The sequence below is a fragment of the Protopterus annectens genome, chromosome 17.part0 (genome assembly GCF_019279795.1).
Source record: "Protopterus annectens isolate FY-2018-M chromosome 17.part0, PAN1.0, whole genome shotgun sequence".
In the NCBI taxonomy this organism is placed as follows: domain Eukaryota; kingdom Metazoa; phylum Chordata; order Ceratodontiformes; family Protopteridae; genus Protopterus; species Protopterus annectens.
The window spans coordinates 375,596,427-375,623,857 of NC_056751.1; the positions used below are offsets into that span (position 1 = coordinate 375,596,427).

The 27,431-nt window shown below is 40.4% G+C and overlaps 1 protein-coding gene across 1 annotated transcript in view; it reads right to left on the reverse strand.

The window, feature by feature from the left end:
- The window catches only part of TRPM5 (transient receptor potential cation channel subfamily M member 5), a 749,498-nt gene that overhangs the window by 52,528 nt on the left and 669,539 nt on the right, over positions 1-27,431 (reverse strand). The window contains exons 21-22 of the mRNA XM_044058928.1: positions 25,666-25,844; positions 18,291-18,423 (exon numbers count right to left, since the gene is read on the reverse strand). Coding sequence (XP_043914863.1) covers positions 18,291-18,423; positions 25,666-25,844 — 312 coding nt within the window. The remainder of the gene's footprint in view (positions 1-18,290; positions 18,424-25,665; positions 25,845-27,431) is intronic.

Here is a 27,431-nt window from a genome sequence, read left to right on the forward strand (position 1 = left end):
TAGTTTGGTGAGTTTATCAATGATACCTGAGTTGGGAATAGTATAAAAGGCCTTGGCCAGGTCGGAGTAGGCTGTATGCACTGCCTTACCCTTATGCACAGCCTTGGTGACTGCCTTAAAGAAGTCAACCAGGTTCAGCAGGCAGGATCTCCCCTTGACAAATCCAAACTGTGTAGGGTCAAGAGTTTGGAGATTGCCTATATCTTTGTTAAGCAGGTCCATGATGATGCGCTCCATAGCTTTGCATATCAGGCTTGTCAGGCTAATGGGGCGATAGTTCCCCGGGTCTGTAGTTTCTCCCCCTTTATGGAACGGGATGACTGTAGCAGTGCACCATTCATTAGGGACATAGCCTGAGGTAAGACTGTAATTGAACAGGGCACACAGATGTGGTGCCAGTTTGTTTTGTAGCTCATGTAGGACACAGCCAGGGATATTATCCAGTCCCATGGATGCTGTATTCTTGGCTTTGGACAATGCAGCTTTTGCCTGTGCCTCAGAAATGGTGGGTACCAGGCTTTCATCTGGTATTGTGATAGGGCCCTTGGGGGGGAGGGGTAAAGTTGGCACTCAGTCTGTTGGCTAGTATGTTAGCTACATCTGTTGGCTCAGTATAGGAGGTGTCATTGTGCAATAACTGAGAGCAAATCTGGGTATTGCCTTTGAGGTTTTTGATATAGCTATAGAAAGCTTTGTGGTTGTTTTTGGTGTCAGTTGCAATTCTGCCTTCATAGCTGGCTTTACAGGATTTGATAAGGGTTCTCAGCTTTTTGTTGAGACTGATAAGGGAGGTTTTTCAGCCTTGTGACTTCATTTTTTTCTGCAACGGTTTCTTCCTTCTGTTGTAGAGTTTATTGATGGCTGGGGACCACCAGATTGGCTTCCTTTTTTTGGAGGAGAGCATCTCAGTTCTATTTGGAATGGTGAGGTCCATGCATTTGTGTACATGCTCGTACAGTGCAATGGTGTATGACTCAGCAGTCATGCATCTAATTTCCATTGGCATGGGTGCCGAGAAGTTAGCCATTTCTGCTTTTAGGAGCCCAAAGTCAGGTTTAGAGAAGTTTTTCAGGGTGGTCACCTTAGTGGGGGTTGTAGGTGAGATGGAGATTTCCATGGTGATCAGTTTGTTGTCAGATTTAACTAGGGAGAAACTGACTATAGGTGTGGAGCAATGGTCTCCCATGTTGGTGATAACCAGGTCGAGGATGTTGCTTCCTCTAATGGGGGTCAAAATTATCTGGTCCAGGGCATTGGAACTGATAAATTCCAGAAAGCACTGGGCCTGTATATTGGTACTTGAATAGTTTTCCCAGTTGATGGAAGGGTAGTTGAAGTCACCCAGTATGAGAGTATTGGGCTGGACCTTGATAGATTCCATGGTGCTTAGGAAGTTGGCGGGTGAGTCTAGGGGCATGTTTGGGGTTTTGTAGCTGGCTATGATTTGTATCGCTGTCTTACGTAATGTTAGTCATACCAGAAGTATCTCAGATGCATTATGCTGGGCTACCAGTCTAGAGGTGTGCATATCCTTTAAGAATATGGAAACACCACTGCCTTTGAAGCTTTCTGCCGCATTCTGGGGCTGAAAGGTATGGAATGCATTGTAGTCTGGGAGCGCAGGGGTGCTTTCTGCCTCTTTAAACCAGGTCTCCATTACAGCACAGATGTTGACATTCTCTATTTTGAGGAGAGCTTCAAGCGAATACATCTTGAGATTTAGACTTCTAGCATTGAGCAGCATGACCCTCAGATTGCATTTGTTTGTAGCTGTTATGGTGGAAATTTGGTCTTTGAAACACGACCTAAAAAAGGCACTATAGGAGTGGCAAGAGCCTTAGGCAGTACTCAGAATTCCAGGGGTGACAGATGCAGGCCATCTCTGGCAAAGCATTGAGGCCTGTCGATCATGTCATCCCACTGTCGATCATGTCATCCCAGGCAGACAGATACTGGATCCCTTTAGAATGACACTAGAAACTTAGTCAGTTGTTGAAGTCAATCATTTTCTGCTCATACTGTGGTATCATTCTGGGTGATGGTAGACTACTGCTCAGGGCTGGGGTCATACCTGCCTCGGCCACATAATCCAAGAGTTCCATCACATCTCTTTTCATGTAGTCCAGGGAAGTACGTCTCAGGTCATTCACACCCACATGGACAATGACTGAGTCATATTTATAGTTGTTGTGGAGTGACCTGAGTGCATGTGTTATGTGGTGGATCCTGGAACCTGCTAGACAACAGACTGTCACCTTCTCCTTGTTCAACCTAGTGAGTGGGACATCAGTGTGCCTGACAATTGAGTCTCCTATGATTAGTACATTCAGCAAAGTGTTTTGCCTTAAGGGCTTGGGTTGAGCGGTACACTGTGGTGGTAAGCTATGTGTTCTGGGGTTGGTGTTTTGTTGTGGTGGTTGGGTGTGTTTCTGTCTTGGGGGTCTCTGTTGTTTGGGTAAATTTTTATTGAGATCCTCCGCGAAGGTGGGTGGATGGTTTGTGTTTCTATGTGTGGGTTGTGATGGTTGGTGTTTTAGAGGGCTGTGTGTTATGTGTAGTGAGTTGCAGATGTTGACCTTCACACCTCTCTCTCAACCTGGAAACATCAAAAATCTGGACAAGGCCCATGAAAATTAGGTACAAATCTGTATGGTGATTAACATAAAATTTGCATACATAATTATGTAACCCCACCCACTCCAATGGAATTGTGGGATACCAACTTTCAAATGCAAATTGACAAACAGACAACCAAAATATGGCACCAGAGTCCCTCTGCAGCCATTCCAATGTCCCATTACTTGGCTATTTCGCCCCATTTACCATAAACACTAATGTGCATACTGCTTTACTTCTACAATGATTATTTGGATTTTATTTTTACATTTTATAGCACAATGCACAAACACTAACAGACATCTGCTAAACAAAGCAATACTATCTCACAATATAAACAGACTTAGCATTAAAACTTATCTGCCCTTGAAACTCACATTCATTGAAACAGCATTGAAACCCACACCACTTACAAAGAAAATGCATCTGGCCAGTGGTGGATAAATATTACCTTTGGGTTGTTTTCAAATCATAGGCCTCTTGCACACAAAACAAGAAACATACACATGTTCTTCGATACACCTTCCTGACTTTATTAAATTATATTCCTTGTATAATACAGCACACTTGTTAGACTTAGAGTGGATTTTAAATTTATTGTTTGAACATTTTTCCAGTAGGCAATGAAACAAAATGCTTGAACCAATAATGACAAAACTGCCCAATTCAGAACATTTTGTTCATAAAAGTCTACTTCCCCACACATACACACACACACACACACACACACACACACACACACACACACACACACACACACACACACACATATATATATAATATATAAATAGAATGACAGTAGTGTAAGCCACAGGCAACTTGCATAGCTTCTCAAACTTATTTTCATTTTCAGTTTTTTTTGCTTGACTTACTCTGATTTGTGTTAGACCAACTCAATAGCTGTAAATGCACAACAAAATAAACTAGGCAAACTGCACATTTTAAGACTTCCAAATTTTAGTCCAAGTACTGACAGACCCTCTCCTACATTCATCCTGAAGCATCAAAACTATCATTGTAATCTAGGTGCTGTTAAATGGACACTCTTGCTTCTTCACTGTCTGCAGTGGAAAAATATGTGTTTTATCTTGAATGCCGGAAAATGTACTGTACTTGCTTAAAAATATTTTTCTTATAACGCAGCACAGACCATAATAATTATGATTTTCCATTCCTGAATTTGGGTTAATGATATTTGTTGCTCTTTCCACTGAGGCACAAATGCCCTTGTGCATGAGATTTTCTCACTTCTGTTGTATCTGTAGCTACACCCTTGACTTGTTCCACCCATCCCCTTTAAAAGTACAACAACACAGTACAGTATCAGCAATGCAGCTACATACTGTGGGAGTAGAACTCATAGCCTTCTGCATCAAAAGCAAGTATTTAACCTGTTATGTTATTAACAATGCAAGCAGACTCAGCATAAACAAAACTAAACTTCTCTTCTCCTGAAGCTCTCAGCTCCTTGTAAAGTCACTCGACACTCAACTGTATCTCTCAAATTTGCAGCACAACAAATCTGGAAAAAGCCAAAATTTATGGGGAGACAAAAGCTGAAAAAACAGGGACACATTTTAAACATTGCTTGTATAATTTTGGAAAGTTGCTAGAATAAAATGTTGGTTACCACCATGCTTTTCAATGCCAAGTCTTGAGCCCAGGACCCTGTGCACTACAGTCAGAGCAACATACCACTATGCCAAATCAGCAGTTTCCTGAACAACAGAAAGATTTAAATGGCTATCATTTAGTGAATTCAATTCTCACTTCTCACCATAGCTCTCTACCTCTTAGCACAAAAAACTGGACAAAGCCAATAAAGGGGAATATTCAGTTCTCACTTCTCATTATAGCTCTCAACCTCTTAGCTCAAAAAACCTGGACAAAGCCAATAATGGGGAATACAGCCATACTGATCTTATAAATTTATAAAATTGCTAGAATAAAAGGTTTTTGTGTTACATGTATTTTCTGAAGAATATGAAGTCTGAAATTCAAATGCCTGTCATTATTTAGTGAAGTCAGTCCTTCGCTGATTACAAAAATCCAGAAAACCATAGATTTAGGAGGAACAGAACAAAAATATGAGGCATAAATGTGGAAAGTTTTGGTCTTACCATTTCTTTTCTGAAGAATATGAAGTCTGAAATGCAAATGCCTGTCATTATTCAGTGAATTCAGTCCTTCACTGAAATCCAGAAAACCGCAGATTTTATGAGGAACAGAACAAAAAATATGAGGCATAAATGTGGAAAGTTTTCAGAACTGGTGGCAGGTAGGGCTCCTTCTACCTACACACACCTCTTTCTACCTACACACACACACACACACACACACACACACACACACACACACACACACACACACACACACACACACACACACACACACACACACACACACACACATCTCTTTCTACCTACCTACACACACACACCTCTTTCTACCTTACAGCGCAGATACACACACACACACACACACACACACACACACACACACACACACACACATCTCTTTCTACCTACCTACACACACACACCTCTTTCTACCTTACACAGATCCACATATCAAATGCAGCTCTTTCTACATTATGACACAGATTCACACATCAAATGCAGCTCTTTCTACTTTACGGCACAGATTCACACATCAAACGCAGCTCTTTCTACTTTATGGTGCAGATTCACATTCACACACACATCAAACGCAGCTCTTTCTACCTTATGGTGCAGATTCATCCATAGGCAGCAGCAAATAGCTCTTCTGTAGGCACACAGACACCTCTGCAGCTCTTCCTATCTTTCCAGTCCATTCTTCTCATGAAAATGTTGCAGCAGCAGCTTCGTCCATCCATCAAATGGCTCTCGGCAGCAGCATAGCTATCCAGTTTGGCAGTAACACTCTGCTTTGTCCATCAAACTGCTCTTCCATACAGCATATCAAAATCTCATTAGGCAGCACAGCTTGGAAGATGTCCAGCCTTGCATTGCAGTTATTCCCACTAAGGATTTGAGCATGCACGTTGAGCTTCAGCTCAATTCTGACAGGCTGGCAGGCAGTTTCACAGAGCTGACGTCATCATGCATGTGATGACATCAGCTCAAAAAGCCAGGAAATAAAATTTAAAATAAAAGCGCCGGGAAATTCAGAAATTAAGGGATGCCACTCAGGAATCGTGGCACCTCATTATTTGGACCCCAAAACCCAGTTTTTCTGAGTAATTCAGTACTGTTGGGAGGTATGCCTTCACATGAACTTGTGTCTCAACTCATAGAACTAATTATTCATCTAGTGCAAAACTCACCCTTGTATTTTCAGCAACCCCCAACTCATCCATCAAAGTGCATCTGCAGGAGAGAAAATATCTAGTAAGCTGATACTACGCAATATATTGCAAACTGCAATATGGTAAAACTTCCCGGATATATGAATATCACAAAATGGTCTGGTACAAAGCATTGATAATTGCTAGTTTGCAGTGTCTAACTTGACTTAACATGGCTACTGTACTGTATGATTAAACTCGTCTAAGAACCCCTCACAGTTTTCTTTACTGATAATGGTATCATCGGTCAGCTAACACAATAAGCATTAAGATACTTGATGTCCAAGATACTTTTTATCGTTTGAGGCCCAGTCACTAAATAAACTTTAAATTTCTGATATCAGTCTTGTCAATTCATTAATCACCAGAAGGGTCATCTTTAAAGTTAAGGAAACTGTACACTTTCAGCTGCTAAAATCCTCCAGCTGTGTTTCCCTGTAACACACATATTTGGAGACCATATACTTCTTGCATCCAAGGGCAGTTAAAAATGACACTGCTTAAATAAAAACACACCACAGACATAACAAATAATCTGCATGTCTTTCAACTGTAGAGGCTCTCATATTCCCACTTTAATAAAAGTTAGCATCCAATAAACAAATCCTTAATTACCATTTTCTCCTCCCAGCTGCTAATCACAAATGACATAATAGGCACTGTTCACGCCAATCAAGCTAAAAATAGGAGTTTCCTTGAAATAAATACCTATCAAAATGATTTAAGTAGCATGTAATCATGTAACAATATATTAAACATGAAATTCAATGTCATTTTAGAACAGTAAATTAGTTAGTATGTCTACTAAATAATAATGTATTCCAATAGTACAGAGTACGAATAATGTCCACATTTTCTGGTAAAATTTATCACAATTAGAGCATTTAATTTACTATCATTTCTACTAATTAAATAAAATGCTGCAACACATAGTTCTCAACTGTCCAGATTTTTGTGGAATGTGCAGATTTTCACCTCATGTTTTTGGTGCGTTCCTCATAAAAGTTTTGGTTTTCTAGCAAATCACTGAGGATTGAATTAATTAAATAATGGCATACACTTGAGTTTCAGACGTAATATCCTTCAGAAAATGCAGCTAGCACAACTCCTGCTTTTCTAGCAACTTTCTAAGTTTATAAGGGTAATATTTAAAATCTGTCCCTAATTTGGGTCCTTTATATCCCCCCTTTATTTTATGCTTTGTCCAGATTTCTTGAGCTGAGATGTTAAGAGGTATCCTGCATCACTGAAAGGGTATGAAAACACCATAACAAAAACTAAGTAGATGTCATATGTACAATGTCAAAAGAAAGCATTCATATTTGGTATTAAAAGGAAGTTTGTGAAACTTTAATCACTGACAAAACTACTCTGACTTTCCATCATCCATCACTGTACTTTGGATATACTACGAAGCCTCTGGTCTGGTTTCATTTCCTGCATGCAGGTACCTTCTGTATTTTCTTATTAGTCAACAATGTCATGTGCTTTTCCTTATATGCATCCATGAGCAGTCTCATTCCACCATCTGCTTTTCCTTATATGCATCCATGAGCAGTCTCATTCCAGTAGACAAAGTAGATTAGAAGTGTTGGATATATTAGATTGAACGTTTTGTCTAGCAGAATGAACAGGAAAGTAATTTTCAAAAAAAAATTACTTGCCCTTATATCATACCGATTTTTTTCTGCTTGCCATAGCAGAGTTGCAACATATTCTTTATTAAACTGTGACCTGGGCCACAACAAAAAAATTAAAATGCTACCCAGATGGAAAATCTGAAGTTAGGTATGATGGAATGAGCATTTTGTAGGTTAGTATAGTCCACTGTGTAGCCAAACCAGTCCCATCAGTTCATTCCTCATATGTATGACATGATTCAGCTCTTCTTCCCTCTCTGGCACTCTCACTGCACGGACATTATTTCTTCAAGTTTTATGTTCTTTTTCAAGTCAGTTTAGAATTCAGCAGTTTCAGAGTAACTTGCAGATTATTACATTGCTCCTTCACCACCTTATTCTTCTATTGCATTGCCAGTGTGGAGACTGGTTTGTCATAAAACATAGGTTCATAGGTTCATAGGTTCATACTAGGCTATCTGCCCAAGGGCATTTATAAGCCTAGCCCATAGTTATGTGGCTTTCGCCACCCCTTTAGTTTGAATAAAAACTATGCCTATCATTTTTCTGTGCCTCTGTCAAGCAGTGACACTGAAGTAATCCCTGGGGTATATCTGCGATCTCCCATCCATTGGTCAAGATTCCTCTTGAACAAGGCCAGCGAGGTGCTCTGCCTCACATGTACCGGGATTTTGTTCCACAGCATAGGGAGTCTCTGGGTGATGAATCTGTCCCTCCAGCACGTTCTATTTATAACCGTGTCAATGTTTAAGTCTCCCGCCCTTGTGGTTCTGAGGGATCTAGATTTTTTGAGGTGAAGCATATTCATCAAATCTGGGTTTGACATGGCCTTATATGTCAGGCACAGGTCACCTCTGAGCAAGCGGTATGAGACTGAATAAAGCTGGAGTTCTTTCAGTCGGGCAGCATAAGACATATTTTTGAGACCCTTTATCCTTTTGGTGAGGAACTTTTGGGGCCTTTCAAGCTGCATCAGGTGTCTGGTCAGATACATTCGAACGGGCATTGTACTCAATCATAGGTCTAATGAGTGATGAGTACAGGGGACGATGACCTCCCTTGATCTAGATGTGAATCCCTTCATGATCAGGTGGGCGATATAGAAGGTTTTCCTAACTACTTTAGCAACATGAGTGTCAAGCGAAGACTACTGTCAACTTGGGTCCCCAGATCCCTGATGACTTTTCTGTGCTCAGTGGATTGTCACCTATATGGTAGCTAGGGGTAACCTTGTTTTTCCCGAAGGGTATGACTATGCATTTTTGGCGTTTAACTTCAGGCCATGGCTCTGGCACCAGTTATCCGTTTCTGTGAGGCCCTTCTGGAGGATATCTGTGTCAGATGTGTTTTCGACTATGGCCCAGTTTGCAGTCATCTGCAAACTTTGTCAGCCATAACCCTCCTGTGTTTGCTTGTACTTCAGAAAAGTAGATGCCGAACAAGAGTGGACCCAGGACTGAGCCCTGTGGGACACCACTTGTGACAGGCTTTGAGTCTGACATGGCTCCAGCAACTCTGACCCTGTGGGTTCTGTCGCTAGCCAGTTTGCAACCCATCTTGTGATGTATGGGTTTACATTCAAGCTGATGAGTTTTTCGATGATACCTGAGTGGGGTATTGTGTCAAGGCCTTTGCCAGGTCGAGGTAGGCTGTATGGACTGCCTTTCCTCATCAATGGCCTTGGTGACTGTCTCGAAAAAGTCAACCAAGTTTAAGAGGCAGGATCTGCCTTTGACAAAGCCAAACTGGGTTGGATCCAAAGTCTGCAAGTTCCCTATGTCTTTATTTATGAGTTCCATTATGATCCTCTCCATGGCTTTGCAGATAAGGCTTGTCAAGCTAATGGGCGGTAATTTCCAGGGTCTGTGGAGGCACCGCCCTTATGAAGTGGGACCACAGTCACCGTGCGCCACTCCTTGGGTGCGTATCCTGAGGTGAGGCTAAGATTAAACAGCTGTCCTAACTGTGGGTTTAATTCCTCATTGAGTTCATGAAGCACACAGCCGGGGACACCATCCGTCCCATGGATGCTGTGTTTTTGCCTTAGTGAGGGCAGTTCTCACCTGGGCGTTGGAGATGTTTGGGGGCTACAATCCTCTGGAATAGATATCTCTCCTTTTGGGGAGGGGGAGAAGTTTGCACTGAACCTGTCAGCCAGTATGTTAGCAATGTGTGTAGGTTCAGTAATTTTCACATCATTTTGAACTAATTCTGAGCATATCTGGGAGTTTCCTCCTAGGTTTCTAACATAGCTAAAGAAGGCCTTATGATTCTCTTTAGAGTCCTTGGCGATTTTTCTCTCAAAATTTGCCTTGGATGATTTTATGAGAGCTCTTAGTTTTTTACTTATAATGATCAAAGGTGTCTTACCTTTCAAGGATTTTGCTCTATCTTGTAGTAGCTTCCTCCTTTTGTTGTAGAGCTTGCTTATGGCTGGGGTCCACCAGACTGGACGCTTGCCTTTGGTACAGAGAGTCTTAGTTTTGTTTGGGATTGCCTGATCCATGCAGTCCTGTAGGTGCTGGTAGAAGGCATTTGTAAGTGATTCAGCGGTTTGAGTAATGTTTACCACTGGCTCAGGGGCCTTAAAGGAGACCACACTAGTTTTTAGAAGTGTGAAATCGGCTTTTGAGAAGTTTTTCACTGTGGTCTTTTTGTTTCAGGTGGGGCGGGATGAGGACCTCCAGCGAGATTAGTTTATGATCTGATCTCACCAGTGAGGGTATACTTCGGTGTTGAACATTTTGATCCCATGTTCGTGATGATGAGATCAAGTATGTTTTCACCTCTTGTGGGGATGGTGACTAGTTGTTCCATGGCATTTGAGTTTATGAACTCCAGGAATCTTTGGGTTAGAGTGTTCGGGCTTGAGTAGTGTTCCCAGTCTATATTAGGGTAGTTGAAGTCACCTAGTATGATGGTGTTTGGAGATACATTTATCCCTCCAATGTTTTCAGGAAGGCCATGTGAGGTTCCTGAGTTTGAGAGGGTGGCCTGTAACATGCTACAAATTGCAGAGCAGTCTTGCCTATGGTTAATTGCACCTGGATGGTCTCCGATGCATCGTGCGTTGCCACCAACCTTGAGGTGTGGGTGTCCTTTATGAATATGGACACCCCTCCTTTCTTGGTGTTGTCCGGATTTTGGGGCCGGAACGTATGATATGAGGTGAAACCTGTTAGTGCTGGGGTGCTCTCAGGAGCCTTGAACCAGGTTTCTGTCACAGCACAGACATCGATGTTCTCCATATTGAGAAGGGCCTCGAGTGCGTGCATCTTGAGATTGAGACTTCTGGCATTGAGCAGCATTACCCTTAGTTTTTTCCTTTTGGTGTTCTAGGGTGGTAGGTTTAGAATTTGAGCCTTGCCTAAAAAGGCACTATGGGGTGGCAAGAGCCTTTGCCAATATCCGGAAGCCCAGGGTGACAGGTGCAAGCCGTCCCTTGCGAAGCAGCGTGGCTTGTCCAGCATGTCATCCCAGGCAGACAGACATTGATCCCCTTTGAATGACACCAGAATTTAAGCCAATTATTAAAGCTGATCATCTTATCACTGTATTGTGGCATCATTCTAGGTGAAGGTAGGATACTGCTCAAGGTCAGGGTCATACCTGCCTGGGCTACATAATCAGAGAGCTCCTCGACGTCCCTTTCATGTAGTCCAAGGAGGTGCGTCTCAGGTCGTTGACACCAGCGTGGACAATGACTGAGTCGTACTTGTACCTGCTGTTGAGAGACCTGAGTGCTTGCGTTATGTGGCGGATTCTAGCGCCCGACAGGCAGCTTACTGTGACCTTCTCCTTACTCAGTCTGGTGAGCGGACGCCAGTGTGCCTGACTATGGAATCACCAATGACAAGTGTGTCTGGCATTTTGTTTGGCCTTAAGGGCTGTGACTGTTTGACACTCTGACTGTGTGGTCTATGTGTTGCATGTGTTGGGTCGTGAGGTGGTAGTTGTTTGGGTGTCTGCTTTGGTGGCCTCTGCTGTTTTGGTAAATTTTTGACCAGAGCCTCCGAGTATGTCTTTGTGTGAGTATGTGTATGATTTGAAGTTGTGATGGTACCATGTGTGACTGGGTATGTATTGTGTGTGGTTGCCTTCTCCTCCTGTCTGGTCTTGCCAGTCCTATGTTGAGAGAGCTCAGCCTCCAGTTTGGCCGTATAGTTGCATCTCTCGCATGTATTTGTGTTTTGTGGGAGAAGGAGAGGATTGTCAGGTACATGAGGCAATTGTAACATTGCCTCAATATTCCCAGGTTCACCAGTTGAGCTGGAGAGGACACTAGCAACTGATCCCTCGACATACTAGAAGTAGTAGATAAAGAACTTTCAAAGGACTCCGGGGAAGTGGGTTTTGGGCTGGTGGGGTACTATCTATAATAAGAGTGCTTTATCAAGGTGCAAGTACTGTAGGAGTAAGTGCTAGGCTTTACAGATAGAGAATAGTCTACTTGGGAATCAAGTAGAGATGAACTTTTCAGTTATAGGATATGCTGGTTAGATCAGCAGTACAGTTTAGCGTGTTTTATAGCAGGGGCTGAAGGGCGCTAGGAATTGGCCCAAAACGACCAATGGACTACTAGTTTCTGGCTGAAACTTCACCAAATCGGACAAAAAGGCAGCTCAGTGCTTCCCACTCCCACTGGTAAGCAAAGAAACTTCCCTCCTTCCTAATAAGGCAATGGATCAGTAACAGGAACTAAAACAAAGCCCAGGGATCAGCAACTCTGAAACTAGACTACTCTAGATCAGTAAAGTGGGAAAACAAGAGATTTTTTGTTTTATTACAGAGATAAGGAAAAAACAGACAGTAAATGCTATAAATGCTGTAAATCGGCTAGCGCACTTTAGTGTGTAGCCTACAGAAACAATTTGCAACAATTAGTAACTTAAAGTGCAATAAACAGTGTAAAATGCAGAAATCACTTAAAGTAGCAGTAAAACAGGCGAAATGCAGTCGCTAGCTTAATAACAGTGGGAAAGCCACAAAAATACTTATATCTGGTAGAAAGTCACTCTTTTAGCTCTCTGTTGCTTGGATCACTCTGCAGGCCACCACGAGGATCTGTGCAGAGTTGGTACAAGCTGGAAAACACGTGTTTAGCGTGTTTTATAGCAGGGGCTGAAAGGAGCTAGAATTGGCCCAAAACGACCAATAGACTACTAGTTTCTGGCTGAAACTTCACCAATTCGGACAAAAGGCTGCTCAGTGCTTCCCACTCCCACTGGTAAGCAAAGAAACTTCCTCCTTCCTAATAAGGCAATGGATCAGTAACAGGAACTAAAAACAAAGCCCAGGGATCAGCAACTCTGAAACTGGACTACTCTAGTTCAGTAAGGTGGGAAAACAAGAGATTTTTTTTTTTTTTTTTTTTTTTTTTCAGGAACAAGGAAAAAACAGCCAGTAGATGCTATAAATGCTTTTATGGCTAGCACACTTGAGTGTGTTAGCCTACAGGTAAAATTAAGCAACAAATAACTTTTTAAGAGTGCAAAACAGTTAATCAACACAAAACAGTTTAAATAGAATGCAGAGCTGTATAAACAGGCTAAGATGCAGTCGCTAAGCAGTAAATATTCAAAAAGCCAGAAAAAATACTTAAATCAGTTATAGCAAATACAGTTATAACAAATGCTCTGAAATATACTGTATATTTCCAATATGTTTGAGAAGGACAGTCAGAACACAAGAAGGTTCAGGCGAAGAAGAAAAATTTTTGTTTTACTTTTGAAAAGGTAAAAAGGAGGAACAGAAGGCCTTATCAAATGTTCTCTCTGTATTAAGAAGAATGAGCTAATGACACTAGACTGGGAGGTGTGTCACAGTAGGGCGGCAACTGCAAAGCCACCAAGTATAAGAGCAAGACACCAACAGGGAGGGAGGGTGGGACAAAATAGCCTAAGACAACAAGCTATGAAAGTTTTTAAACAGAAAAAGATTTCTGAAGATTCTGAATAGACAAAGTGCTTTATATATATTAAATTATAAAAACAGTAATCTGTTAAAATAATCAAAAATACTTATATTTTGTAGCTCAGTTGCGGTCAAACAACTTCTCCAGCCTGCACCAAAGACCAGAAACACAACTTTTTTACAAGAACACAAAAGAACCAGCCCCCACTAGCCAAGAGATAATTACACAGAGTAAATGTTTCAGTTTATACAATAGCCTAAGACAACAAGCTATGAAAGTTTTTAAACAGAAAAAGATTTCTGAAGATTCTGAATAGACAAAGTGCTTTATATATATTAAATTATAAAAACAGTAATCTGTTAAAATAATCAAAAAATACTTATATTTTGTAGCTCAGTTGCGGTCAAACAACTTCTCCAGCCTGCACCAAAGACCAGAAACACAACTTTTTTTTACAAGAACACAAAAGAACCAGCCCCCACTAGCCAAGAGATAATTACACAGAGTAAATGTTTCAGTTTATACAATAGCCTAAGACAACAAGCTATGAAAGTTTTAAACAGAAAAGATTTCTGAAGATTCTGAATAGACAAAGTGCTTTATATATATTAAATTATAAAACAGTAATCTGTTAAAATAATCAAAAATACTTATATTTTGTAGCTCAGTTGCGGTCAAACAACTTCTCCAGCCTGCACCAAAGACCAGAAACACAACTTTTTTTTACAAGAACACAAAAGAACCAGCCCCACTAGCCAAGAGATAATTACACAGAGTAAATGTTTCAGTTTATACAATAGCCTAAGACAACAAGCTATGAAAGTTTTTAAACAGAAAAAGATTTCTGAAGATTCTGAATAGACAAAGTGCTTTATATATATTAAATTATAAAAACAGTAATCTGTTAAAATAATCAAAAATACTTATATTTTGTAGCTCAGTTCGGTCAAACAACTTCTCCAGCCTGCACCAAAGACCAGAAACACAACTTTTTTTTTACAAGAACACAAAAGAACCAGCCCCCACTAGCCAAGAGATAATTACACAGAGTAAATGTTTCAGTTTATACAATAGCCTAAGACAACAAGCTATGAAAGTTTTTAAACAGAAAAAGATTTCTGAAGATTCTGAATAGACAAAGTGCTTTATATATATTAAATTATAAAACAGTAATCTGTTAAAATAATCAAAAAATACTTATATTTTGTAGCTCAGTTGCGGTCAAACAACTTCTCCAGCCTGCACCAAAGACCAGAAACACAACTTTTTTTTTACAAGAACACAAAAGAACCAGCCCCCACTAGCCAAGAGATAATTACACAGAGTAAATGTTTCAGTTTATACAATAGCCTAAGACAACAAGCTATGAAAGTTTTTAAACAGAAAAAGATTTCTGAAGATTCTGAATAGACAAAGTGCTTTATATATATTAAATTATAAAAACAGTAATCTGTTAAAATAATCAAAAAATACTTATATTTTGTAGCTCAGTTGCGGTCAAACAACTTCTCCAGCCTGCACCAAAGACCAGAACATTACTTCCACTATGGCTGTAAATTTTGAAACTTTTTCTGTACTTTTCAAAGTTCAGTCAAAATCATCAACAAGGAAACTTCCACTGCAGCTGTAAATAAGTGGCATCTAAGCTTTATTTGGCACTTAAGATTTCATGTTCTCAACTGCTGTGCAGAAAAGTATAACAAGTAAAGACCCCTTATTTCATTGACGTGTAATCATTGTAAATTCATCTGCAATTTAGGACACAGACTGAACAATCAACATTAAAACACCACTATAATGACTTCTGTAAACCATATGCATATTTTATGTCTGGTTGGTAAAATGTCTCTGAACAGGTGGAGAAGACAACAGTCTAGCTGACACACCATGAGATCTCCAAATATTACTACCATCCTTTGCAAACAGAGCCCGCTGGTTGTAATTATCAGGAAGCTCAACAGTCAGTTGATATACAGTATGTAGACTACAGCCAGTTAAACCTGGTGGTGGGCTACCAAGAATAAGGAGACTACAGCTAGTTAAACCTACTGTTGGGCTACCAAGAATAAGGAGACTACAGCTAGTTAAACCTGGTAGTGGATTACCAAGAGTAAGGATACTACAGCCAGTTAAACCTGGTGGTGGGCTACCAAGAATAAGGAGACTACAGCCAGTTAAACCTGGTGGTGGGCTACCAAGAATAAGGAGACTACAGCTAGTTAAACCTGGTAGTGGATTACCAAGAATAAGGATACTACAGCCAGTTAAACCTGGTGGTGGGCTACCAAGAATAAGGAGACTACAGCCAGTTAAACCTGGTGGTGGGCTACCAAGAATAAGGAGACTACAGCTAGTTAAACCTACTGGTGGGCTACCAAGAATAAGGAGACCACAGCTAGTTAAACTTGGTAGTGAATTACCAAGAATAAGGAGACTACAGTTAGTTAAACCTGGTGGTGGGCTACCAAGAATAAGGAGACTACAGCTAGTTAAACCTGGTGGTGGACTACCAAGAATAAGGTGACTACAACTAGTTAAACCTGCTGGTGGACTACCAAGAATAAGGAGACTACAGCTAGTTAAACCTGGTGGTAGACTACCAAGAATAAGGAGACTACAGCTAGTTAAACCTGCTGGTGGACTACCAAGAATAAGGAGACTACAGCTAGTTAAACCTGGTAGTGGGCTACCAAGAATAAGGAGACTACAGCTAGTTAAACCTGCTGGTGGACTACCAAGAATAAGGAGACAACAGCTAGTTAAACCTGGTAGTGGACTACCAAGAATAAGGAGATTACAGCTAGTTAAACCTGCTGGTGGACTACCAAGAATAAGGAGACTACAGCTAGTTAAACCTGCTGATGGACTACCAAGAATAAGGAGACTACAGTTAGTGAAACCTGGTAGTGGGCTACCAAGAATAAGGAGACTACAGCTAGTTAAACCTGCTGGTGGACTACCAAGAATAAGGAGACTACAACTAGTTAAACCTGGTAGTGGACTACCAAGAATAAGGAGACTACAGCTAGTTAAACTTGGTAGTGGATTACCAAGAATAAGGAGACTACAGCTAGTTAAACCTGGTGGTGGGCTACTAAGAATAAGGAGACTACAGCTAGTTAAACCTGGTGGTGGGCTACCAAAAATAAGGAGACTACAGCTAGTTAAACCTGGTGGTGGACTACCAAGAATAAAGAGACTACAGCTAGTTAAACCTGCTGGTGGACTACCAAGAATAAGGAGACTACAGCTAGTTAAACCTGCTAGTGGGTTACCAAGAATAAGGAGACTACAGCTAGTTAAACCTGCTGGTGGACTACCAAGAATAAGGAGACAACAGCTAGTTAAACCTGGTAGTGGACTACCAAGATTAAGGAGACTACAGCTAGTTAAACCTGCTGATGGACTACCAAGAATAAGGAGACTACAACTACAGCTAGTGAAACCTGGTAGTGGGCTACCAAGAATAAGGAGACTACAGCTAGTTAAACCTGCTGGTGGACTTCCAAGAATAAGGAGACTACAGCTAGTTAAACCTGCTGGTGGACTACCAAGTATAAGCAAAGTTCTATTAGAAATGTCAATGGTATTTTGCTTCTTCTACTTTTGACTGACATTCAATTCAGTAAAAATAGCCCAGAATACTACTACAACAGAAATGCAAAGAAATCATAGTATAGCAATGAAAGTTGACAAACAACGGGGTCACATAAACAAAGGGTGCCTTTTTGAGTAGGTTTATGCCCTCTCTAATCATGGACAGAATGTGAATGACAAGACAGGAACGTTTTGCAGATTATAAGAAACTTGACAGGATGTGCTTTGGCCCTTAATGCCGCACATTTCCTAGGTTAAGTCTGGCTTTGTGGCACTAAGGGATAGAGAACTGACTGCAGCCTAGCTAACCAAGGTTCCAGCCCGTTACTGGAAGAGTCAGGCAGGAAGGGAAAGGATTGAATGGGTGTGATCTGCTCTCCTCTCTCTTGGAGATGAGGAATGCTGTAGGCAGTTGTGAAGCACACACACAAATGTGATTTTCCTGGTGGAGACAAGGGAAACCACTTGCTGTGTTTCAGGGTTGAGGGTAGGTCTGCTCGCTAGCAATGTCCTTTGTCGAAGTGAGGGACTATTAGCATGATTAGCTCATTAACTGCTCCCTTCCCAGTTCTGCCCAGGGAGATAAGGTAAAATCCCTTCAGGGTTAAAATAAAGTAAAATCTCTTCAGGGCAAAAGTAAGGTAAAATCCCTTCAGAGTTAAAATAAGTTAAAATTTCTTCAGGATAAAATAAAGTAAAATCTCTTTCACTACCCTGATAGCTGTCCGAATGATGGTCCTTGCCAGTCAATACTCATTCCCCTGACGGGGAAAGAATGGGACAATTTATTGGGACCAGAATGATGATTGACAGACAGAGGGGGCAAATAGCACAATTATTATTATTATTATTATTATTAATAATAATCTTTCTAGGATAAAAAATAGGCATAAGAGTAAGTTTGCATTCTGAGTAGTAGTGACTAGAAGAAATACTGTACAGCAGTGGGAAGAAATAAACAATTCTGAAAAAAATAAAAGGTAAAAATGGTGGCAAACATTTATTCAAATAGGAAATACAGCAGCTTTTTTCTGCTACCTTATTTATGTGCTTACACATCTAAATTGCATTTACATCAGAATAATAAATCAAAAGCTACAGCCATTTGCATGTTAAGATGGCTAAATAGTACAATGACTGTTAAATAGTTATATAGTACAATGAATAATTACTGTAACATGTTAAATAAACTTACTTTGTAGATGTTTTCTTTAGTCTCTCCTGGCTACTTTCTCGTTTTTCTTTGTCTAAGTTTGCAAGGTAGTTCTCCTTCTGTACTGCCTCCCAGGTAATAAGTTTTTGATCAAGGCTTTCTGGCATCTCCCTTTCTGGAAAAAAATATATGTAATTCACAAATTATTTTACAAGTATTAATAAATAAAATTTAAAAATCAAATGCAAAATAATTGAAGAAACATTTTCTCGTCTTTAAACTTAATATCAGTCTTCATCCCCATGTAAATAAGACCTTTGATGTTATAGATATCTAACCCAATACTTCCCTTACCTGTGAATAACCTCTGAATTGCATATCAAATAATACAACACCTTTGCAACCTTTAAACCTAGTCTTAATGATTGAATAGATAATAACAAACACCTGTGGAGTATTCAGTATGGCCTTCATTGATTAGGTAATTCATCAATTTATCAAATGTATTAGGCTGATAATAAACTGAAAGTTTTTTTGTATTGCTTTAGCTAGGTTGCTGAAGGGGTATTTTGACTGCATGGCTAGCAAATACCTATGAAAGTATGAAATGTAGCAATGATTAATGTTACCCAAACTGAGCATTTTAAAGAGTGGTTTGTAGGAAATATGAACTGTAATGTTGAAAACACCACACACTTTATGCAATTATACTTAGATCCCTGTGTACAGTATAATTTTGCATATTCTTAACCTGAAGCCTTTCCACATATATGAAATTATTTAAAGCCTAAAAACGACACCCCAGTATCATTCTTAAGAAACCATACTGGCTTAGAGAGAGAAAATAAACAAAAGCATCTGTTCATCTGTTGTCACTTGTCACAGGATACTTTACAACCAACAATAAATCCAACAAAGTATATATGTATACATTTGTTATTGTCTTTCTGACATTTAAATTCAGAGTATTTATATGTTTGTTAATGAAATAGTTATTTAAAATATTTGAGCCTTTGGTAAAACTGTTTTTAAATATTTTTTATATCTTTAATGATTTATGTTAAACCTTTATTTAAATGATTGTAAGTATTTTGGGCAATCTATTATAACTTTAAATAATTATTTGTGACTAACAGCATTTTTTTATTTGATGTGACATAGGAAGTGGATGTTGTCTGCTGGAACAAATTGAATGTCTTGAATGAGTATTTAAATCTTAAGTTAACTGGAAGGGGTTGTCTGAAGAAGTTCATAGATTAACAGATCAAAGTGCTCTTTTTACTTCTAGTTAGGCTGTTCCTTGTCTTTCATTGTAGGCCAAGTCTGGGAATTACAGCTTCTGTTGATATTTCTTCATTCAAAAGCTGCTGGATGTGCTATTTCCATCTGCTTTTGGTGTCCTGTGGACCGGTGAGCAGGTTGTTACTGGCATCCTTTATGAATGAGTCTGATGACTGTCTTTGCCTTGCTACTTGATAGAGTTTCTTTGTGCCAACTGCTGATCACTTTCCAAAATCTGGTAGAGTGCTCTAATGCTTTGTTCTTTGCTACTGCGATTGCTCTCCTAGCATCATTAGCCAACCAGTATCCCATCTTAGCCTGGTTTATCTCTTCTATTTCCTACTTTCCTCTGCATTTCTTCTTTATTTTGATAACTTCCTAGACATCTGCATTCCACCAACAGCTTGCCTTATGTAACTTATTCCCATACCTGGGTTGGCCTTATATCTATTGTATAGTCTTACATCATGCTGTTTTAAGAAGTTGCCATATATTTTTGGCAGCACCTATTTCCACTTCTTCCTGAGGTTCTCAAAACCTGAATTGTCCTTCAACTCTTGTGCTTTCACTCTAGTTAACTTCCTTGTCTTCACCTGAGTCTCTGAATTTGGAGCCTTCTGGGACTACTACCTTCTGCTTATTGTGGACAACAGTGGTTTATGTTGTAGGCCAACTGTTTCTCTGGAGATGTCTTTGCAATTTCTGATTCTACCCTACTGTCCTTTCTTCACTACGAGGAAATTTGCCTGAGTTGCATGTTGGCCACACTTCTATGTGATCATGTGACTCTCTGTGTTGCTGATCCATATGTTGGCCACCATCAAGCTATTTGCCATATAGAAATCTAGAATGGGGTTTCCTTCTTTGTTCCTGTTTCCTCACCTATGTGGACCCAGGCTGCCTTCATATCCAGTTCTGTCTGTCCCAATATGAGTACTAAGTTACCCCATTATCAGTCTAGTTGTTCCTGCAACTGCTGCCTGAATAACCTTGTTTTCTTGCTATCACAATCCTGCTGTGGGGCACAGCCTGATATTATGAATACAGAGCTATCTTTACACTGGAGTTTGACTCCCATGAGTCTGTTACTAATTCTGATGACATCCCTCACTAGAATTCCAACACCATTTCCAGTATGTCCTTCTCCTAACTAGTAGTTTCTGGATTCCAGTGTTTCTGCCCTTACTTCATTTTCAGCAGGTTGGTTGGTTTTATGGCCTGTTTTCTGCAGTAGCCCTTTTCTTAGTGGCCCATGCATCATGTTCATAAAGGCACCCCTACACAGAGGTTCATAGGTTAGTACTAGGCTATCAGCCCTAGGGCCTACACAAGCCTAGCCATAACAATTCCCTAGCAATTTATTCCCACAATATTTACTTCCCTGGACCCCTGTCTAGCAGGGCGACTGACGTGATGCCCGGGGTGAATTTCCTATCTCCCATACAGTCATCAAGGTTCCTTTTGAAGAGGGCCAAAGAGGCGCTATGCTTGACATGTATGGGCAGTCTATTCCAACATCTGGGGAGTCTCTGGGTCAGGGACCTATCCCTCCAGCATGTTTTGTTCATTGTGATGACAAGGTTTAGATCCCTGGAGCCTGTGGCTCTGAGGGATTGGGATTTCTTTAAGTGTAGCATGTCCAACAGCTCTGGGTTTGACATGGCCTTGTATGTTAAGCAGAGATCGCCTCTGAGTACACGATGTGACAGAGTATAGCTGGAGTTTTTTTAGATGGTCAGAAGGCCTGTGATTCTTTTAGTGAGATATTTTTGTGGCCTTTCCAGTTGTTGCAGATGTCTTGAGAGGTACATACCAAATGGGGCGTTGTATTCTATAATGGGTCTAATGAGGGATGAGTACAGTGGGACAATGACCTGCTTTTTTCTGGATGAAATGCCCTTAGTGATGAGGTGTGCCACATAGAAGGATTTCCTGATTGTTGTGGCGATGTGGTTATTGAAGGTGAGACCACTGTCCACCTGTGTCCCTAAGTCTCTTATCACGCTTTCAGTGTTTATTGTACTGCCACCTATGCGGTGATTCATGGGTACATGTTTTTTTCCCAAAGGGGATAACTTTGCAATTCTTGGAGTTGAGCTTAAGCCCATGGCTCTGGCACCAAGCATCTGTTTCTGTAAGGCCCTTTTGTAGAATATCCACATAATTTGGGGATTCAATAATGGCTCCCAGTTTGCAGTCATCTGTGAACTTTGTTAGCCAGAGTCCATTAGTGTTGGCCTGTACTTCAGAGAAGTAGATGCCGAACAATAGCGGTCCCAGAACTGAAACCTGAGGTACTCCACTTGTCTGAAGCTGGATTTGGAGTTGTCTACTATTACAATGTGGGTTCTGTCAGTAAGCCAGTTGGCAACCCATCGAGTGATGTAGGGATTAATGCCCAGCTTAGTAAGTTTATCTATGATTCCAGAGAGGGGGACGGTGTCGAAGGCCTTGATGAGGTCCACATAGGCTGTGTGGACCACCTTACCCTCGTCCACAGCTCTGGAGACTGATTTGAAGAAGTCACTCAGGTTCAGGAGACAAGATTGGCCCTTCACGAACCCAAACTGGGCCAGTTCCAGTGTTTGAAGGTTGCCAATGTCTTTGTTTATAAGTTCCATGCCCTTGCAGATCAGGCTCATCAGACTGATGGGGTGGTAGTTCCCAGGATCCAAGGTGGATCCCCCTTGTGGAGTGGGATAACTGTAGCTGTGCACCACTCAGTGGGCATGAAGCCTGAGGTGAGGCTATGATTAAACTTGACACTTAGGTGAGGTGCCAGTTCATTTTGTAGTTCATGTAGTACACAGCCCGGGATGTCATCTGGTCTCATGGATGCTGTATTCTTAACTTTGGAGAGTGCGTTTTTTATCTGTGTGGCTGTTATTACCGGAATTTGGCAATCTTTCGGTATTGATATAGGCCCTTTAGGGCGTGAGAGGGGGTGTGAAGTTGGCACTGAATTGATCTGCCAGGATGAGTATATTTAATGCCATTCTTTTGTAGCTCAGAGCAGATCTGAGCATTGCCATTTAAATTCTTGACATAGCTACTGAATGCCTTGTGGTTGTCTTTGGAATTATTGGCAATTTTATTTTTGTAACTAGCTTTGGAGGATTTTATCAGGGATCTCAGCTTCTTACTGAGGCTGGTAAGGGAGTTTTTTGCATCTTGGGATTTTCCTCTTTTCTGCAACGGTTTCTTCCTTTAGTTGTAAAGTTTGTTTATGGCAGGGGACCACCAGATTGGCTTCCTTTTTTTGGAGGAGAATGTCTTGGTTCTATTTGGGATGGCACGATTTATGCATGAGTGGATGTGCTCGTACAGTGCCTTAGTGTAGGATTCAGCAGTCGAACTTTCAGTTCCCGTCTGCATAGGTGTCGTGAAGTTTGTCACTTCTGACTTGAGTAGCATGAAGTTGGCTTTGGAGAAGTTTTTTACGGAGGTTTCCTTATGGGGTGGGGTGGGGGAGGGATATGGATGTCAAGGGTGATTAGCTTATGGTCAGACCTGACCAACGAGGGGGTGACCATATGTGTGACGCATCGATTTCCCATGTTGGTAATGATCAGGTCTAGGTATTGGAGCCCCTGGTGGGACTATGGATTAGTTGATCCAGGGCACTGGCACTGGAATTTATGAATTCCAAGAACCATTGGGCAAAGGTGTTGGTACACGAGTAGTTTTCCCAGTTAATGGCAGGATAGTTGAAATCACCCAGTATTAGGGTTTTTGGTTGTATCTTAATGTTTTCCAGTATGTCTAGAAAGGTGTAGTGAGAATCTTGGGGCATGGTAGGGGATCTGTAGCAAGCTACAGTTTGGATGGCAGTCTTACCTACTGTTAGTTGCACCTGGAGAATTTCAGATGCATTGTGTTGGGCAACTAGCCTAGTGGTGTGGACACTCCTCCACCTTTAGTGTTTCGGTCCTGGTTTGGTGGCCGAAAAGTGTGGTAAGAGTTGTAGCCTGGTATTGCAGGGGTGCTTTCTGGAGCCTTGAACCAGGTCTCAGTTAATGCACAGATATCGATGCTCTCCATTTATAGTGCCTCGAGGGAGTGCATTTTGAGGTTTAGACTTCTAGCATTGAGTAGCATTACCTTCAGATTTTGCATGCTTGTACCTATTACGGTGGTGGTTTTGTCCTTTGAACTTTGCCTAAAAAAGGCACTATAGGGGTGCCCAGAGCCTTAGCCAGTAACCTGAATCCCAAGGGTGACAGGTGCAGACCATCTCTGGGAAAGCATTGTGGTCTGTCGATGATGTCGTCCCAGGCAGACAGATACTGGACCCCCTCTGAATAACACCAGAAGCTTAGCCATTTGTTAAAGTCAATCATTTTGTCCTTATACTGTGGTATCATTCTGGGCGAAGGCAGGATGCTACTCAGGGCTAGGGTCATATCTGCCTGGGCCACATGATCTGAGAGCTCTTCCATGTCTCTTTTCATGTAGTCCAGGGAGGTACGTCTCAAGTCATTTACTCCAACATGGACAATGACAGAGTCATATGTGTACTTGTTGTGGAGTGACTTGAGTGCATGCGTTATGTGGCGGATCCTGGCACCTGACAGACAGCTGACTGTAATTTGCGCACGCGCACACACACACATATATATATCTGTACTCTGAATTCCATGCCTAACACCCCTAGTGTGATCATTCAGGGAGACACACACACACACACACACACACACACACACACACACACACACACACACACACACACACACACACACACACACACACACACATTCATGCAGTCTATTTTATGCTACTACACACACATGTCCGCATACATACACACACTAACAGCTCTAATCCCCACATTTTCACTGAACTTACTTGGAGTGAGTACTCCTAGAGGACTGAATAAGAGACTGCTGTATTTTTATGGCAGCAACTTTTTCATCCTTGAGTAAAATTTACCATGGCCGAGCATGTCTCTGAATTGCTCAGCTGTGCAAATTGAGAGCCGTGGACATTTCAGAGGAAGAGTACATTGTTAATTAGTGTTAATCACTCTCCCAAAGTGCTGCATTAGTTCACCCTCGAGACCGCTTTCTTTGCTGAGACCCCTATTAGGAGAACCCTCAGCAGTAGATTAGTTTCTGAATGGGAAAGGCTTTGTGTGATTTGTGAGTCTCCCTAGCAAAGGCTTTCACGTCACACTAAGTCTTTCTGAATTCTTGGGTGTATGTTATGTAAATCTAAATTTCCAAGAATCATGCCCTGAAAGCTTTGAAGTAGAAACCTTAAAGCAATTTGAGATATTGGCATTTGCAGGTAGTGTCAAATTAAGGTTAAAATGGATATTAGAAATGGATAAACATTTATATGCATCGAATTTAAAACAATAATGGAGCCTTCATGTTTCTTCAAGTTAGCGGATATATTACCTATCAATTTTTTTAATTATATATATATCTAATCTTGTTCTAACAGCAAGCCAAAACTATTCTGTGTAAAAGTGACATTTCATAGGTTCATAGTTATTCACTAGGCTAGCAACCAACAAGGTCTTTATAAGTGTAGCTGTGTAATCCAACCCAGTTGTGTCCCTGTGTATCATTGGTGTTTATTGGGGGGAGTATATTAGTTAGGAAGTTTGTAGAGGTTATGTGGGGGCATATGTTAATTTGAACATTATTGTCTGCCTCTGTCAGAGAATTTCTTCTTATTTAACGCTACAGCAGAAAACTGCAGTCATTTTTTAATTAAAATTCAACACATAGCTGCTCTTTTCTAAGTGAATAGCGAACATTTTATGGATAAATGACATAGTTCAATTCCTAAAATATATACAGACATTTATATACAAGGGCCAAACATCAGCAGAATCAGTCAGGGATAAGGACAAAACCTTCAGTAGTAAAATAATTAAAAGGTCCCATTATCTTGTTATAGAATTACATATAAGTATTCAGATCATTTATTGAAACAGAATGGTGCTGCTGCTAAGTGTAATTTTGCTAGGCCTGACTGTCTGTAGAGTCCGTGCTTGCTCTTGCAGGGAGTATCAACATGCTTTTAGAATTCTACAGACATCTCAGATAAAGAAGACAGTATGTTATCACAGTATCAGATATAAATTTTAGTCTTCCTGCAGGCTAAATATGTTTTCCAAGGTACCTACCAAAGTGCTCCTTCTTGTCTCCTGCCTTATTAAAAATCGACCTGATGATCATGCTGATATGACTTAGGATGATGAACGGAGGAGCCAGGGCAGGTCGGTTATGATATTCGACAATCAGATTGTAGCGCTGGAACTTCCAGAAGATATCTGTCTTTCCCTGAACAACTTGAAATGTATAGCTAGGAAAATACAAAAAATACAAGATTCTAATAAATTAAAATATTTATGGAGTTAACAGGTTTTTGCTTTTCATTCACATTTTCTAAAGTTATATTAATTGTTAGTACAAACTGAGCATATATGTAATCATAATAATGAAACATTATGCTTATCTTGTGTGGATATCTGGGTTTCAGTCATATCTGTAAGTTTGCTTTACTTGAAGCATTACCATTATAAATCATAAATTTCATTAATAGTAGAAAACAATTATTTTTTTTCCTTCTTCCTCTTTCTGATTCATTTCTCTTCTTTCACCAACCTGATTCATCTAAATTCAACTGTTTTCTTCAAAACCACTCATTTTGTTGATTCCTGGCTGATTGCAATCATCTAATCTTATTTGCCATTGGTACACCTTTGAAATCTTATAAATCTCATTGCTCCCCCAGTAGAATTTCAGTACGGTTTTGAAGAAAAAATGACTGAGGCATTAATTCTTTTTCTATTATCTCTTTGCTTTGGAAGTTCAATTTATTGCTTTATTGTTATAATTGTGGTTTAATGATGTGAGTATATGTTGCTGTAAACTACATCTCAGTAGTATTTGTAAATTAGTCTCTAATGAAGTCCTCTAGAACAAAAATGCTTATTCCATAGTTTATTAATGTAGCTTGGCTTTTGATATTCGCTATTACTTTTTTGAGTTTTGATACTGAGCATACCTCTCAACTGTACCAAATTCCTCGGTATTTACCAGTCTTGAGAGCTAAATAATGGGGTGCCATGAATTCACAAGTGGCCCTTTTAATTCCCAAGTTTTTTTCATTTTTTTTTTTTTTTTTTTTTTTTTTTTTAACAAGTTGTAGCTGATGTCATCATGCATTAGCATTGAGGCACTCAGACTAGCAGCCAATCGGAGACACTGGGACTGTGTTTACAGTACATTAGCACACTGCCACCCTAATGTTTAGATATGCCGATCTGGTAATTTGGAAATTGAAATATAGCAGGGCAGCAGTGTGCACAGCAGGCCAGGCAGCAGTGAGTGAGCAGACAGCTGTGGACTCAAGTGTTACAGTTTAAATTTAACTTCTTTCCCGTCTTGCCAAGTGGCCAAGCCAAACCCAAGTTGCCCAACTTACTTCTGTGGACTGCAGTACAGAGTCAGGTCCACACTCCCAGTCCCTAGGATGAGAGAATTTCTTTTTTTTTCTGGTGGCTTGAGTTCAACCTCTGGCTCCAGGTAAGTAAATAAATAAAAAAAGAACATTAATGTTATGCCTTAAAGTTATTGCATAATGGAAACTGCCTGGGTGTCTGCGTGTAAAGAAAACAGTAAAGGACGGTTATATATATGTATTCTGAAAAGTGGCTGCTGTTTATCAGAATGGAATAACTGGTTAATATTGTTGCCTTGCTGTAAATATACCATAAGTACTCAACACTAGAAATTCAAATGAATTAACTGATGTTATTTCCAGACTAGTTTGTTAAACCGACCGTTGATGTCCGTTCCTTTCCGTTTAAATATAAAAACAATTGGTGAAGAGAAACAGACGGTTAAGAAGGAACTTTTCTGCAGGTTTGAGTGCAGGAAATGCAAA